Source organism: Pomacea canaliculata, linkage group LG1 (assembly GCF_003073045.1).
Source record: "Pomacea canaliculata isolate SZHN2017 linkage group LG1, ASM307304v1, whole genome shotgun sequence".
NCBI classification, from domain to species: Eukaryota; Metazoa; Mollusca; class Gastropoda; order Architaenioglossa; family Ampullariidae; genus Pomacea; species Pomacea canaliculata.
Window position 1 is genome coordinate 23745749 of NC_037590.1, and position 14851 is coordinate 23760599.

Genomic DNA, 14851 nt, shown 5'->3' on the forward strand with positions numbered 1-14851 from the left:
TACTCTCTGATATGGGAAGGTAAGAAAGCATTTCACCGGGTTGCAGTTGTACTTCAACTATTGTGACCTCCCATCAAATTATCGGTGTTTGATTTCTTTTAACTCGAGAAAATCCCCAAGCAGTAGCGCACTGTCTTCAGTTTTGCTTTTTTTTTTAAAAGAACATTTCTTGCTGAGTACATTATACAAAAATCATTGTGTCACCATCAAAAACCGCCAAAAAGGGTAAAACTAAATCACATAACAATTTACTGAAAGGAAAGGCTGTTCCCCTTCTCCCCCTACTCCAAAAAAAAGATGGTCTTTACAGATTTGACTTTCAGCGTTTCATTGCTCTTATCGAGTTGGTCATTTTATCAACATGGCAGACACAGACTAATGTCTTCACTCCGGTGTTGTATTCATGTCGAATGCGGTCAACTTTCAAGCTGGTCCGGGGGACTAACCTTTGACCTGCAAGAGCAGCGCGTGTGCGTCTATGATGGGAGGATGGGTTCAATGGCGGACATTGGCGTTGATAAACGTAAGACTAAGGATTATCAGCTTGTTAGTGAGCAGGTTCGACATGAATTCCAACCCAAGACTACATCAATGTCATGTCTTTCAGGACAGGATAACGACAGGCCGGTAAAGAATAAAGAATATATTTCCAAACTTGAAGGAATGAACACTAAACATGTAAACATCTTCAAAATGCAAAGCAAAAAAACAAGTTACGATAATGCGTGCACGACCTCAGGTTAAAATGCGAGCATTAAAAACAGTTTAAAGATAAAAATATAGCATGGGTTATCATATTCAATAGAACAATCCTTCGACCAAGCGAGCCAGTCCCTGAGTGGCAATGTATCAAACATAGTAACAATCACTCCAATCCCTGAGATAATTCATTACACAGATTCCCTGAGGTAGTCAAGTAACCGTACAGACTTGCTGACATATAAACACCAGTGGTTATCTCCCTGAGAAAAGGCGGCATTCAAAAAAATTTCAAACGCCAAAAATATATATATTGGAAAATTATGGTTAAAATACTCTTCAAGTAAAAAATTGCATGTCATACAGAATCAACAATGTAAAACTTTAAAATAAACCCTTTTAAAAGATCATCGTAAAGGGTTCCTGAGATGAAATTGATTTAATGCATTTATTATTATTATTATTTAGTGTTTACACAGATATATCTGGCAAGTACTTCACAGCGAAGCACGAGCAAGACATGTTCCAAGTCATAAGAAAGCACAGAGTCAAGAATGTGTGATGAAAACGAGCCAGGTTGCCATGGCAGCTCGAGTGTTGACTCCAGTTTTATTATTGTTATTATTTTTGTTGACAAAAATCATTATGCTGTGATGATTGTGTGACAGCATTCAAAGCCTTGTGACCTATGTGCTTGCTGCCTGGTCAGGTGCGCCGAGTGCTGCTGTCAGCCAACGCACCAACGACTGCTGGGGTCAACAAACCGTTTGAAGACAACGCCGCTGCCTTCCCTAGGGGTCACCGAGAAATTGCTTCACCGGGCTGCTGCTTTCACGTGTTCTCCCTGCGAACTCATGGCCGCTCGTAGGTAGCATAGTAACTTTTTTTTTCTCCTTTTTCTGTTTTGGGGTTGTGGGCGGGGGTGTCACCGAGAAATTTTTTCACCGAGTTCGGATCCCTTGTTTTGACGGGTGAATAGTTTGAGCTGAAGATTGGTGGGTTCCTGGGTGGGGAAGAGGGGTGAGGCTCACTGCGGCTCAAAGTTCATCCATTCGTTGGGCCCCATCTTGAGCGCGCCTCCGATCAACTGGCTGATGGACACCGGGTGCTGGTCCGACAGCAGGGTATCGAGGATGCTTCCTGCAGACCCCGAAGCAGCTGTGTCGCAGGTCTGTCCCACCTGAGGTCTACTGCACCCCACCCCGTCATCACGCCCCTCCCAGCCTGTCATGGCGGTGCTGGAGCTGACGCCGTTGGAGTTGTTTGCGGACACTTCCATGACATTGTCAGTCAGGTGTGGCTGAAGGCTCGGGTGCAGAAGGTACTCGACGCCGGAGGCACTGGGGTAGCCCTGGAATATCGCTTCCTGCTCCGTTTCTCGGAGCCTGCCAGCCTGGGCGAGGTTTCTCATGAACTCGCTGGCGGACACCGGGGCGTCGTAATGGCCGGCAAACCCTGGCATCGCTTCGGGATGCGACAGCTCGCGGCTAGGGGACAACATCAGCGAACTCCTCACCGACGGCGCAGGTGCAGGCAAGGTGGAGTGAAGGGCGTTGTACAGCATCCCCATGTCTTCTTCTTGCCCACCTCCATCCATGCTCTCTTGAACTCGGAGCATCATGTCGTCCGACATTCCTGGCTCCAGCTGCGTGGGCAGGCTGTGGGGGGGTTGGTCGATGAGAAGGAAGTTGCTGGGTGGGGGCACTTGCTCCACGCGGGTACATCAAACCGAGACGTGGAACTCACTTGCTGTGCGGGTGTACTGCTGCTGCTGCTCGTAATGGTGGCTGTGGCCTTCGTTGTCGTTGCTGACACCAGGTTGCAAGATGAGGACATAGAAAACTGCTGCTGCACGAGGGGCATGTGCCACATCCCGTAGGGAGGGTTGGGCGTGCCCAGGCCAGTGTCATCACCCCACACTGCCACTCCTTACCAAGACTGCTCTCGACGGTGGCGTCCTCTACCTGCATACTCATTATCAAGGGGCCGACCATTATGGAGGCGCGCTCAAAGCATAACTGAAGGAGGGTTTTTGGCTTCGGAGGGGGGGGCATCTTTATTTTTTTGTGGCGAAACTTTGTCAGATCTAGACGCAACTCTGGCTCACCTAGATGCAAGAAGGACGGAAAGGAAGCGGTAAGGCAGGCAGGGGTGCAAAGCAAACAAAAACAACGACAGGAACGAACAACAAAAACAAATTAAAACGCAAGCATATAAGCTGTGCAGTTCAAGCTTTGGTCAAGAAGCACATGTAAAGCTAAATGTGACTCCTATGTATTTACAAGAATTCTTAAATAACAATGATCAGAATGAAACCAAATGACCATTCACAAACTCAAAGCCAAGCAATATTTCCAATACCAATTAATACATTGATCTAACGGGTAATTTTGCAAACAAAACAAGACAAAATGCCATGAGAAGGAAAGATGAGCGTTATGCATCCTTTTTCATTCATTTTTCTTCGTTCTCATGGCAAAAGACAACAATGGAAATGCAAAAAACATTACATCTCAAATCAATGCCGTTGATAAGGACAAAAAGTAGAATTATACATCCACAGACAACAGGACATACAGACACGATGTGAAATGTGCAGCAAGGCAGACCCTCAGGACAGCAACAGTCTGCTGACCCTCCTGCCAACCCACTAAGCAATAAGTTTGACCAGATGTCATGGACATGGAGCATGGCTAAGGGCGAGCTCGTCGGCTAAAGCAAGGCAATCCGCTAAAGTGCGATGTGTTATACACCTCGCTTTAGTCATGTGACTAGCTGCCTAGGACTTCCCGTGCACCTGGGCCCAGGTATGAGACAAACCAGCAACTAAGGCTATATCACGGCAAAGCAGTCAGCCTTTAACAGAAGTCACGTGCAGAGAAAGAAACAGCGTGCCCGAGCCGAGAACTGAACCCACGACAGCCAACCCTCACTGTATTGGTGACAGGCGGTAACCGTTGCGCCATCAGGTGACCGGGGTGAGGGGTGGGGGACATGGCAGGAGGACAGAGACAAACGAGCTGACACCGACTGGCCTCGCGCATTAGACTCGTCTAGCCACTCACCTTTCACGCTGATACTCCGGAGGTCCGTCACCTTCATTAGCAGCTTGGCGAAGACGTTGGGTTGGTCCTGCCTTCGGGACCGCATATAGTGCTTCAGCGCCTCCACCATCGGCTCTTGCATCTGCTCGATCTTGTCCACGTCCTTCAGCCCCGAGCGATCTGCACGCAGGACAACGGCAGTACGTCAGGCAACGTGAAGACGACCCCACACCACGTTCACACACGTGTCACGTGACCACTCTACCCAGGTACTGCAGCACTACACCTTCAGGACCGTTAAAGTGTTAGCCCTGTCCACATCCTCTCATCGACCCCTTAGATTGCCAGCAGCTGACTGATAGGCCAAGACGACGAAAAAAAAAAAAAAAAAACCTGGAAGTTTATATTTTACCCTCTTAACTTGTTGAACCATCATTAGTCAGCTGCACACAATGCGCCAATTATTTTATTTTGTTTTGCTTTGTTTTTATTTTGGGTCGGGGTGGGATACATGCCATTAGACCCAGAATAACTTCCAATGTCAATGAAAGGCGCACGCTGTACATGAGCTTGGTGCTCGTGTTAATGAAGTGGCCCTGTACAAGCCAGTCTTTTTGTAATGTTAAGGTAGGTAAGACTGCCAAACTCCCGGGTAAAAATTACGGTGATGAAACGATTGTATCTCGAGAACAGAACAGAGTTATTCGTTCATATTTCGAGAATTAGTAGCTAGGACATGAACAAAAACCATATCGTTTGGGGAAATATTGCTTTATAAGCCTTTAGATTCTTTGGCTATATACACTGACGAGACTACATACACAGTTAACCACTCGGCAAGGACAGGAAAAAATTCTCATTATCTAAAATTTCTATTGAGATGTTCGTCACTGCTTGCCACAGTCGTGCTTGTCCAGCCTCACCCCAACATAAGATCAACATTGGACCTCAACCAGTCAGCAGTCCAGTGGATATTTGTGTCTTCGTCTATCTCCAATTAATCACAGGCCTCCCCTTCCCACCCCCACAAAAGTCCACACCCCGGTGAAACAACTTACCTCCACTGATGAGACAGATGGCTGACAACATGGCGAACTCCGCCTCGTCGGTGTCCAGTGCTTTCAGCGACTGCGCGAAGCCGAAGATGGTGGACGCCAGCGGCCCGAAGCCTCCCTGCTGCAGACTCTCGCGGTTGAGCCACAGGCCGCTGGAGAAGCGGATCATGTCCTTGTCCGCGCAGTACTGGTAACTAATGCGCAGTATCTGTCACGTGATGCCACACACCATCAGGACAGTTGCACAACAGTTATAATTCTACATTTCATTACATTTCTCATTTTAAATAACTTGCTGAATTTCATTCTATATACATCATTTTTACAGAAACACACCTCGCAACTCGATTTTAAAACTTTAACTAAAATTGTTTCTCCATCGCGTTACACCACACTCCTCTTCAACCAAAGTCAACTCTACACAAGTACAATAAACAAGTTGATCTCAAGTGAACAGTTCAATGAAAACCAACCCTTTGTACTTTTGAACATCCCTGGGAAATTTCCCCCCATTGCCTGCGTGTTCACAGCACTTGTAGAGATGAGGAGGGTAAATACTGCAGCACACGCAGACGGTCCTGCTGCACGACAACACAGCAGCTGCAGCTGTGCAACTGTCCTTGACCTGTCTGTCTAGACCCGAGAGCCCTTGTAACTGCCTCCCAAACTGTTTATCCTGGCAGCCGCGTCATCTCTTTACAGAGGGCGCCTGCACTTCACGCGGCTGCTTGTCAATATAGAGGACAGGGGGGCACGAGGGGGAGGAATCCCAAGCGGCTCTCATAGCAACAGGTATTCTTGCTGCCAGAGCCCCTGGCTTCGAGTGTTCTGTCTTGAGTGACGCAAAGGTCAAGGTGGCCAACGGACTAGAATAGTTTGCCCTGGTGTTTGGCGCGTGAAGCTTCCTCCCCCTCCACACACACCTCTACACACCACCTCCACACACACCACCACCACCCCACCCACACCACCCACCACACACACACCTCCACCATCACACACACCACCACATCTCAGTCAGCAATACGTTCAGTCGGTCAGGGGTTGGGACGGTCGGGAGGGTCGGGAGGGATTGCTTACCGATCCTCGTATGACCTCGCCTGAAGCTATAAATAGCCACACACCCACAGTTAGGTCACATAGGGAGGACAGGGGTTGGGGTGGAAGGTGACTAGGACTCCAAACACTCCCTAACACTCCATTACCTCACGAAGCTGCCCGACTTGCTACAAGTGATCTTTAAGTAGTGCTTTCTATCACAATAATGAGCAGTGATCTCAGCAGGCAGCTCGTCTTACACACCACGAGGCGCACGTGCGAAGAACGAGTTCACAACGTCAGCGGTCACATGCTAAAGCATTTGTCATATTTGTTGTTGTCGCTCTCTTTCCTTTATGAATACCGTAAACACGTGGAGGATCAAAGCCTTAAAAAGCCATACCATGTCTAGGCTCACTAGCAGAGAAACATAATGTCTTCTGAATAAAACACTTCAGGGTAGACTACCCCTCTAATTTGTTTTAATCGGACAACAGTCGATTTTAGTGGGAATTGTGTCTTGAGTAATGTCAAGGAGATAAAGACAAACAATTACTACACACACTATGATCATGTCCGTCCTTACCAAAATTTCTAGACATGCTGCCTTGAGTAGAGTGATTTGATCTGAGGTAGACAATGATAAAAATCCAGGAATCTTTTTGGCGAAGTCCACAATTTTAACTATGCCAGCTGAGGACAGTTCGGTCACTTTCTCCCATAAGAATCCCAACTTGGTGCAGTCCCCGGGCTTCTCCTGCAAAAGATAAACAGCAGCGTGTGAGAACAGAAAAACCCTCCCTCCCCCAACACACTCACACACACACACACACACAAACACCAAGTTTGCTTGACTAAAACATCAAAAACTTGAACACAGCAACTGCAAGGCTTTAGGCAGACTTAGAAGATTACATCTCCGTCAAAGAAACCCTTGGAGCATGGAGATGTCAGCTGTTGGCTGTGAACATCAGACAAAGTCACAAAAAGAAGCTCAGTGAGTGCTTAGTGTCTACATGCATAGACATTATCACCAGCACACAAAGTCCTTCACCGTCTTCATGCCCTAGACAGTATCACCAGCACATTCTCTACTCTCTCCCTTCCCTGGATTACATAAAAAAGCTCTCAAGCGCGCCCCGTCACGGGGTCTTAACCACAGGAGGGGCAGGGCAGGTGGTCCACCCAGCCAAGCGAGGACTGGAGCTCACGGCGACAGCAGGGAGGCGGGGTACGTGACTCGGGTACCCACCATTCCCTGTGGTTCCTCCAGGAGTCCTGACACTTGATACTTGCTTGGCTAGCTTATCTACGTATTCTAAGAATCAACATTTTTTGGGTGATCAGCAGATCATTAGCTGCCTGTTAATCTGCTTTGAGCTCGTGGTGGTGGTGATGGTAGTGGTGGTGGTGGTGTCGGTGGTGGGAAAGAAGTCAGACATGCAAATCTTTTTGCTGAATCATCGTTTCGGCATCTCATAATGCTGTCGTCGAATAGGATAATCCCATCAATAAACCTCTCCAATCGATTGTCAGAGAAGCTGGACACGTTGAGCGGCAACAGCTGCACGCGCCAAGATGGCGGACTACCTTTCTCACCCGACAGAAAAAAATCTGACGACTTTGTCCACAGTTGTCTTCGGATTATGGTGACAGTTGCGTCAGTCTCCCAAATCGTAAATCTTTTTACATTAAAAGACAAATATCTTGTTTGTAAGCTTATTTTTCCATTAGTATTATTTCGAGAAACGAACATTTTTAGCACGGCCGTGTCAACCTGAACACAAGAGCTCTTCTCCGCCTCAAGTATTATGAGGTAAAGACACTGCCAGCTGTTGCTGTAGAAGTGCTTTCCACCTCTAAGTCTAGTGCTGTTCTTGCAAACGAAAGTTTAGCCAGACGAATCTCTGTCTTGATGGTACTCTATCCACCCCGTATATCTACTAGAGGTTTTATCCTGCGAGGGTGTGCTCAGAGCTCTGCTTTTTAATTCCACGTAAAGCTCTCTTCTCCATCTTTCAGGTTGCCCTAAGAGTTAAGGCTTGAGGTAGCTATTGTTCTTCAGCACAAGACAGTTTCTTGACACCAAGAACGGACAGTCTTCCTTCCTCAGTTCTAATATTCAGTTTTTGCGGTGCCCGGAGGTCACAGTCAGTCTGACCTAACCCAGGTGCTCGTAGTGTTGGCGGGTGGCAGTCTGGGAGGTTTGTTGCCGGAGTCCAGACTCACACCGACCTACTCAGAGCTGGGGAGTAAGTTACCTTCCCTCAACAAAACATGTTCGTGCTCATCAGCGCAAACATAAGAAGGCGGAAACTGTCAGGTGGGAATCTGATAATTAATGAAGTGATTAGACCAGCAGGTGGTCGGTTCGCAACCCGTGAGGCAGCGTATTTCTCCCAGTTTATCCAACTGTTAAATTGGGGGAAGAGGTGAAGCAGTCAAGGAGATAAAGAGACAGACACTGTCATCACAAAACAGGACGACAGGTTGTGGAAGTCGGACAAACAAGTTGCAGATGGATTTGACATGTCCATTGTGCTCGTGGCCGGCTAGCTGTCTACCACTGTCTACCCACCCACCTTCAAAACTACTTCCTTCATTATACTATGTCAAGGTCAAGAAAGGAGGAGGGTGTTTGAAGTAGGAGACCCTATCAGATCAAAACAGGAAGGAAAAACCCACACAGAGGGTCAGTGAGAGGTCAGACTCGACTAGCATCCCCCTGGACCTCCCGCTAGTAGCACCGAGGGGCAGTGCGCCCAGCCCGCGATCCAGACCCTGGTAAATGTTTTTCTCTGCGGAGGGAGTCGTCTCCCTACTCATCTACCTCCGCCGTTTGGGATAATGAAGGAAGAACAACCGTGTTACTTTGTGTGGAGAGAAAACCCAGCGAGTTTTTGAGTGTGATTTTTATGCTGAATATTGCTACACAGCCGCTGAGAGAAAGCGAGTTGTGTCTCGCCGTCAAGTTGGCTTCGGGTGGAGGGAAACAAAAACATCAAAAAAAGCAACTGACGGCAGAAATTCGGTTCTCACTCAGCAGAACCATTATTTTGCTGCCTTTAATAAATTACCCGCCGAAGTGGCAGTGGGCGTGCCAGCGGTGGGCGTGTCCTGGGAAACTGTGGCGAATGTAACTTGTTGCACCCGGATCGCCAGGGGAGAGGGGGCGGGGAGCAGCAACTTCCCACACACCCCGACAGCCCTCCGTGCACACGTCCAGCGGCGAGGGGTGGCTGCTCACCGGCTGTGCCGATGCAGCCTCGGATACAGTTCTGCCAGCTGCACTAACAGCGCTGTGCTCAGCCCCAGGTGGGTATCGGGGGGGAGGGCCTGCTACCCCTTCTCGTACCTACCCGTGTAAGTAATCTGCGCCCGCCATCGCCTACCTTTTAATCGATCGGCAGCTTATCCAGGGCGGCAGGAAGAGTATGCGTGGCACCCCGATGAGCCGAGAGCGTACCCGTCCCCACTTGTCATACAGATGAAATGTTCTTACCCACCCACCCATCCACCCCGTTGCATAAGGTTTGCATTGTGCTCGCAGTAGCGTCGATAAAAAGAATTAATCCCGAGATCTTTTACAGTCTTTTCACATGTACCCCTGCCTCATACAAGAAATGCAAATGTAAGCCTAGGAACTCATTTTGTTCACATTATTATTACTCACTATTCATGGAATATTTCGGGCAGACTTCCATCAATGGGGCAGTCTACTTCAAGCGACTTCTTCAACACAGACTGTCTAGCATGTGAGGACAGCTGATTTTATATTTAAAAATATACATGTTTATGTTTAATCAGGTGTGTGCAAGGAAAGATGGGTTTTAAGCATGTTGCTGTCTATCAACATGCACAGCTATCTCCTGACTTACAGCTATTCCAGGTTTTTTCTTTTTAAATTTACGGAGCAAGACAGTGACCCAAGTCCAGTGTGGTGTGACTGGTGGGAAAACTAGTAAAATACAAAGAGGTTGGCATCCACCGCCACCGTGTTGCTGAAGTCGGAGAAAACACACACACACACACAAACACAAAACTCAAAACTCAAAACCACCCACTATGGTTTACATCGACACGGCAATTTTGACAGTCCCGAACCACGACCATCGTTCCGCTTCATAGACTTCAGATCACTGACCAGCTGCACGTGAAACCACTGACACAACAGTGAGACCAGCTGCACGTGAAACAAGCCTACAAACACCTCTATGCACAGCGAGAAGTCAAACATGATGACACCCCGAATGTACACGGATATGCACAAGCTTCTCAACGGAAGAGCCGGGGGCAACACGATGTTATGCGCATGCGCAACCCCACAGTTTTGACCCTTGTGTGCATGATTACTTTTAGGGTGTTTCTCGCGCATACAAACAGAATGATGGATTCAGTCTTTAGGAAATACAATCCTGTACTGTACCTGAAACTTTGGGTCTGTCTCCAGAAAAAGATAATTCCTCGAAAGCACAGAAAAGCTAATTACAAAGTGGAAACTGCTAATTACCTCCATCTTTATCAACTATCCTCCTCCCCCACAACGTGTGGTTCGTATGGCAACTGGCCTGCAGCAAGGACCACTGAGTTGCAGACTATGTTGAATTGATGGCTGATGTATGAAAAGCCAAGCCAATGTATAAAGTACTGTACATGTCAGTCCGCTGTGCCAAGTGCTGTAGGTCATGTCAGTCGTCAAACCCTTTGAGCCCCAGACACCCCGATCTCCCGGCCCCACTAACCGTGTTTAGCGGCAGGTTAGCGCCGTTCTCATTGGCGGGTAGCGTGTCCCGATGAGCCTCCAGGATGTCTTGGATCAACATCTGCTCGTCCTCCGTCAGCTCCTCCGTCAGCCCGCTCGTACTCTCCGGCTTGTGCTTCCGCTTCTTGTTCCGGTCGTTGCGCACAGCTGTCAACAGGTCAGAGGTCAAACAGGGAATACAGTGCCTGGTGGCAAACGTTGTGAATCTAGCGTTAACGTTCTTAACGACACATTACACCCACAAACAAACCCTCGCCGACCAAAACGTTCACAGCAATCACACCAAACTATCATTTGACACGGGCATTCACACCACACCCACCATCTCCACCCGCCAACACGACATGCCTACCTTCTTTGGACATGCCCATGGCCAGACACTTCTGCAGGCGGCAGTACTGGCAGCGGTTGCGCGTGACTTTGTTGATGGCGCAGTTCTTGTCCTTGTGGCACGTGTACTGCATGTTCTTTTGCACACTTCGCCGAAAGAATCCCTGAAACAAAGAAAGACAACACGACTTTAATAAACATGACAACAGAGCTTCTGTAATATTCACAATAATACAGCTGCGTGATACAAACGATAAGAGAGTGTGAACATCCACGTGGCGGTTACCACCAGAGGACAGCAATCACCTGCACCATGGCGCCTGTTGTTGGCGACTTGATTCAGTGCAACGGAGAGGGACTAAAACATTTTACTCGCAGATACCCAGTCCTGATTAAATACGGGTATTTTTGAAAGTAAGAAAAGGAATGAGTGTTTGTGGGTGGACTCTCTGGACAGCTGTATTAATGTCGACCTCTGACATCCCAGCGAGGACAGGACGACGAATACCCACCCTCCCTTCCCATCCCATTCCCAGAAGAGTTGAGCGATCTGGGCACTGAAACTTTAATGTGTCTGTCTATAAAATGTTTTTAATCCCATTTACGGAGGGCCTCAGAGTAAGAAATTGTTCAGTGGGAAGGCGTTTGAGGGAAAACCCTGATAAGATTTTTAAACAACTACAGCGAAAGAAGAGAGACAAGAACGACTGGGTCGACTCTGAACCCTCCAAACAAGACAACAGACTTTCGTGCTCTCTCTCTCTCTCCATTCTCGCTGTCCGAATAAACCTCATCCTCCCGACTGCGTTTTCCCAGTTTTGATCATTTTGTGGTCGTAGTTGACATCTTTATGATTTGATCCTCCTGCACCCAACCCACCTCGCAGTCCAACAAAGGGATAAAATATACGGTGAGACACAACCCCTTCTCATCTATATTTTGTAATACGTGTTATTTTTTCCATGTTTCATTTCAAAGTTCATCAACATTAACTTTTTAACTTATATCTAAACATTACAGTAATATTCAATTTTCGATATTTATGCGGATGGGATAATTCAGTCCTTTTGGTCTCGGCTTACACTTAAGTCTTATTCCTTGATTGGTATTTTATTATTTGAAGACTACAGGTAAAGGGGCCAGCAGGTTTGAGAAAAAGAAAGTAGAAGAAAAAGGGACCGAGCCAGCTCAGCCACCCAGGGTGGGTGTCCACCCCCTGTCAGGAGTTACAGGTCCCACGGAGGGCGTCAAACAAGCCGAGCTCTCTCAAAAGAATTAAAGAATTGTTTAAAGGTCAACTAGAGAGCAACTTTTTTTTTAAATCAGTGGTCTGAGCTCAGTAGACGAAAATATTACCCTGACCCACCCACCAACCGGTCTGTGGGCTACAAATCAACACACCTATACACAGAGAGGTCATAATCATGACGGCGCGCACGTCCACGATACGGTCTGATGAACAGATGGTTCCAGTTGACATACTGGCTGTAGACATGTACAGTCTTGACCAAGTGGTTGAACTCCTCTGCATGGTAATGTGTGCATGCCTGTATCTTGAAAACGGAGGGAAAGTAGTAGGATAAATAAATCTTGAACAGAGCTCAATCCTGACAGCTGAAGCATTTTTTTCTGACTTGCCCTCCAACAGACCTTTCACGCTCCTCTCGACTAATATCTTCTAAAACCACTGGCCCGTGCAGCTATTGATATTAGCTCACGCACCTCAAAAGATGATTTGTCATAAAAGAGAAAATATATTTCTCTAAATAACATAAATTATTCCATCATAAAGACGTCCCGCCCTGCTTGCCCGAGGTAGAGATATCTTTATAGTCTTTTAATCGTCATCGCCGCAACACGGAGGGACGCTTTTCAACAAGACTCAGGTGAATGCGCTTCAGACCGAGTGTTGAGAAGCGTTAAGCGTGTCAGCCGTGACACCCGCGCTGTGCACGCGCACACATACACACTCATAAAAGAGAAAGAAAAATGTAAAAATCTGCTCTCGTTATTCCCTCGGCAAAAGAATCAACGCTTTCCGACGGTCACGATTGAGTTCCTCCACGGGTGACGGGAGGTGATAAAGGGCGGCAGTCGCTGGCGGTTCAACCGTGTCGCAGCTGCTGGTGTGGCTGTCAACGATTGACACTGAGGTCAGCGTGTTACACAACCCACGATAAATCAGCCAACTGTGCCGGAGCAGGACATGTACCGCCATGGACGTGTATAGGTGGACTGCTGTCTGCCGAGACCAACGCTTAGCCTCTTGTGAAGTTCTCCGCTGTTAGTCTCGGCGAGCCGTAACAAAGAATGTGACTAAACCGGAAGCTTTGTAGTCTCTTGCCTCGTTTTAGTAGTTAATCGAAAAATCGTCCGCCAACAGTCCAGTAATACAAGTTCGTGCTACCACTGTAAGCTTGTTGGCTTCGGTGTTCCAAGCATTGGACTGTTTTCAAGGGGGCAGCCATGTGTGTTACTAAGAATAGATTTATGAAAGGAACTTCCGCTTTAGCCATGCGGCTACTGTCTAGCGGGAAACATCTTCAACAGTTTTAACGGACATAAGAGCAAAAAAGGTGGCATTTAGTAAAAGTGAACAGAAGATAATATAAAGAAAATACAGATGTGACAACCACAATGAAATAACAACTGTTGGCGATCACCAGAAAAGAGTGATCAGACAAACGGAAGATGTTAATACTTTGACTCATAGTATTCCTATTTTATTTGCAGCAAAAGTAGTCAAAATCCTTCGAAATGTTTCAGTGGAGTAATTATTACTTTCTTCGCTGATTAAAAAATAATAATGAATATTTAACATTTGACAAATTTTTGATGTAGCTGTTCTTGCCTAGCATCCGACCTTAATGACACCTTGCATGACCCACTTGTTGATTGGGTTACTGACAAAATTTTTAAACATTATATTTTATTCACTTGACAATTTGATAAATTAGATTTCTATCAATTCATAATTATTATTTATTATCAGTGGAAATTTTGTCACGTATTGTATTCTTTTACATGTCTCACAACTGAAAATGGAAGGAATTGGAAAGGGAGGAATTTAACTTTTATGATGCGATTCACATCAAAGAAAGAATTTTAAATAAAGAATTCTTTATCATAACCATTTCTACTATCACAACTGATAGTCTCAAAACTATCCAGTAAATGTGCACGTGCCTTCATAGCACAACGACATTTGTGGAATTTAACGGTCAGTCTACAAATTATCACATCATCACATTATCACTAAAGTGTAACCAGCTTCTCATATGGTGAAAATTTGAGTGCATGTGCATACTGATTGTTTCATTATTTAAATTCTGTATGTACATTAAATTACAACAAAACGTTCGAAATAAGTGACGTCAGCAAGTGACGCATCCCGATGCACCCAGTCACGTGTCCTGTTAATATCACCAACATCCGGCTCTTTTCTGGCGGCCGAACTTGATGAGGCTTGGGGGAATTGCAGACAAAAAATACTTAATAGCCATCAGACCCATGGTGGCGAAGAAGAAGAAAAATGCAGTGGAAGGAAAAGAGCTGCTACGACCAAGAGAAAGTGTAACAGGTCAGACATAGAAACTGTATCCGATAAAAACTGTACCTCCACCCCTTTCTTAAGCAACACACATACAGAAAGAAAGAAGAGAGAGAGAAAGAAAGAACTGCAATACTGTCGAAGGAGAACTGCTGCTAATACAGCCTGGTAACGATCGCAGATGGGAACGGCGGTTGCGACCTCTTTATCAAACTATAATTAAGAAATCCTTAGAATTGGGTGGATGTGAGGACACAGGATGGGGAGTGGTTGGAGTGGGGGTAGGATGGGAACGGGGGGTAGGCGCAACAGCCTGCGGCACTCGAGGCAGAGCAACAAGGTGCGAGGGCGACGGCGGTTCAATCGCTTGTGT

At 46.8% G+C, this 14851-nt stretch overlaps 1 protein-coding gene across 10 annotated transcripts in view; it reads right to left on the bottom strand.

Annotated features, from left to right (window-relative positions):
• The window catches only part of LOC112559435 (retinoic acid receptor alpha-A-like), a 115288-nt gene that overhangs the window by 13759 nt on the left and 86678 nt on the right, over nt 1-14851 (bottom strand). For all 10 annotated transcript variants that reach the window (XM_025230746.1, XM_025230719.1, XM_025230692.1 and 7 more), the window contains 5 exons: nt 10951-11092; nt 10579-10745; nt 6423-6593; nt 4802-5006; nt 3765-3923 (listed from right to left, as the gene is read on the bottom strand). In XM_025230746.1, the coding sequence (XP_025086531.1) occupies nt 3765-3923; nt 4802-5006; nt 6423-6593; nt 10579-10745; nt 10951-11092 (844 nt within the window). The remainder of the gene's footprint in view (nt 1-3764; nt 3924-4801; nt 5007-6422; nt 6594-10578; nt 10746-10950; nt 11093-14851) is intronic.